This window comes from Temnothorax curvispinosus, unplaced genomic scaffold, assembly GCF_003070985.1.
Source record: "Temnothorax curvispinosus isolate PA1 unplaced genomic scaffold, ASM307098v1 QBEX01009215.1, whole genome shotgun sequence".
NCBI lineage: Eukaryota > Metazoa > Arthropoda > Insecta > Hymenoptera > Formicidae > Temnothorax > Temnothorax curvispinosus.
Genome location: NW_020218995.1, coordinates 1 through 2634, shown reverse-complemented (window position 1 = coordinate 2634; position 2634 = coordinate 1). Strand labels below are relative to the sequence as shown.

Below are 2634 nucleotides of genomic sequence, written 5' to 3'. Positions count from 1 at the left end.
AAATTTTATTACTATTTTATAACTAAATTTGTTTCTTAAGATGCAGTTTATAATTATAAATATTTTCTCGTATTTAAAAAACACTTACCTTGGTGGGATCGAACTCGGGACCTCTGGATCGTGAGCCAACTGCCTTACGTGGTAGACTACTTCTTAATTTGATGTAAGTGTTATATATAGTCTACATGTGTCATAACCAGCGCAAATATATAATTTTTCAAAAATCATCTTAAGAAACAAATTCAGTTTAAAAAAAGTAATAAAATTTTGAATTGAATATTAAAATGATATCCTCAGTACTATTTCAAAACTTGTACACTTTTATCACGACGAATTAGTACAGACCTTCATATAAAATGTATTTGTGCCTTACTTTTATCTCTTTTTCTTAATATCAGGAATTACCCATTATAATGTTTCTATACAAATTGTAGTACTGGTCAGTGATTAATTTCACATGGAATATTTAGTTCAGTACTTGAGTATTAATATTAAAATACTGGCCAGTGATTTATTACACATGGAATCCTTGGTTCAGTACTTCAGTACTAACATTGAAATACTCATCAGTAATTCAACAAGTATTTATTACACAAGTATTTTTCACCTAGTATTAAATGCTTTCTCATTAGAAATTTAATACTAAGTATTCAATACTCGTCCTGTATTAAATACTACTTTCATAAATTACTGACCAGTAATAAAATACTATGCAATATTTGGATCACAGTGATTCAAGTACTAATAAATACTTAATTTTAGTATTATTAATACACAAAATAAGTATTTATTACTAACCAGCTAGTAATACTTTTTTGTAAGGGTATTTTTTTATATATGCAGTGTTTGTCTGGATAGGTCCTAAATATAAAATTTATATATATTATTTATACATATGTGATTGATCGCGCAATTACGCCATTTCTTAAACGTCCATAAAATTATTTTGTACAATTTACATAAACAATGTAATATTTTTTAGGATTAAAATCTAAATTGATCGAATTTTATAAGTGCGCACTCAAAACAGCGCTATTAATCGCTTTGACGTTGAATCAACCTTGAATCGACACTGGACATGATCGATATTGCAGGAATATCGACTTTCTTATCGACTCAACCAGCTGTCAACCATATCGACGTTGAATTAACCTTGAATCAAGGTTACATTTCTGACTGGGCTATTTTTATATAGTTATTAAAATAATACTAATTGTAAGAGTATATAAAAACAAAGCTTCCTCTATATGAGGAAGCAAAATGTTTTCTAAATTTACATGCATTAATATTTTTTTTAAAACATGCCTGACATTTATTAATTATTTAGAATAATGAGGCAATGGCTGCACATCGATTGGATATTCTCGTTGACGTCTAAAGGTCGAGAGCAAAAGAAGATGCTGAAGATATTACATAAATTTACTAAACGAGTACGCAAAAATGCTTTTTAATATTAGATATATTTAGACATTACCTATTTAGAAATATTACAACAATAAAAAAATTATAATTTATAGATACTAACAACACATTACTTATGTATTTAATGTTGTATCATTAATGTTGTATTTACATAGATAATTGCTGAAAGAAAACTTTATCATGATCGCACTAATGGTCAATACTTGAAAAGCTTTTATAATGACACGTCGGCAAACAGAGATGACGCAGAACCGGTAGGAAGTACGTAATGTAATCGATAGCTATTTTTTAAATCTGGTTGGTGTTTAATATCATAAATTATATTTTACAAATGAATATTATACTTATAGTTTAAATTCTTAAGTAATCAAGTTAATAAAAAAGTCACAGAAGAATTTTGCTGTTAATTTGATACAGACATGTGTTTACATATTTCGATTTAGTACGAAGAAAACGACTTGCAATGTTGGATCTTCTAATAGCAGCATCTCGTGATGGCCTTATGACTGATTCAGATATTAGGGAGGAAGTTGATACTTTTATGTTTGAGGTATATTTCTTTTGTATAACCTTTCTTATTCATTATTTGGTTTATCGATACATGATACATTGATATATACGATTATAGGGTCATGATACTACAGCAATGGGTTTGTGCTTCATTTTGGCACTATTAGCTGAGCATAAGGACATTCAGGTATCTATCGTCAAATGTAAATCGGTATTCTAAATAGACAAAGAAATTAATTGATTCCAAAAGTTATTTATTAACCCTCCATTTATATACGGCATCCTAGCCAAAATGATATCTGCTCATAACAATAGAACTTGCAAACCTTCCAAAAAATATTAAATAATAAATAAATGATGTTCATTAAAATGATTATATAATCGTCAAATACAATGTAGACAAATGTTTCATAAATTTTTTCAAATTTTTAAAAATTATTTAGGGTAGAGAAAGATAGCGTCAAACGTGATAGACCCACGTATACACTCCAAATAGCCGGAGAGCTGGCAACGGAAAAATAAACATGCCTCGGTCCATGAAATATCTTACCTGGAAAAGGTTCGATTGCTGCCGGCAAAGCGAAAGCCCGACCGTCAGAAGGCGGACTGGAAGCTATGTGGGTGGGCGGGCGATCAAACGTGTAAATTTTTCAACAAAAAAAACTGTCGATCGGCACGGCTGAAAATTTGCATAGGTATCGA

General features: G+C 29.7%; 1 protein-coding gene across 1 annotated transcript; it reads left to right on the top strand.

Moving 5' to 3' along the window:
- The first annotated feature begins 1325 nt into the window (after window positions 1–1325).
- On the top strand, window positions 1326–2265 carry LOC112458821 (cytochrome P450 4C1-like). Its single transcript, XM_025022625.1, has 4 exons — window positions 1326–1430; window positions 1578–1683; window positions 1866–1972; window positions 2051–2265. The coding sequence occupies exons 1-4, from the start codon at window positions 1332–1334 to the stop codon at window positions 2150–2152; spliced, it is 414 nt and encodes a 137-aa protein (XP_024878393.1). The 5' UTR covers window positions 1326–1331; the 3' UTR covers window positions 2153–2265.
- Window positions 2266–2634: the final 369 nt, after the last annotated feature.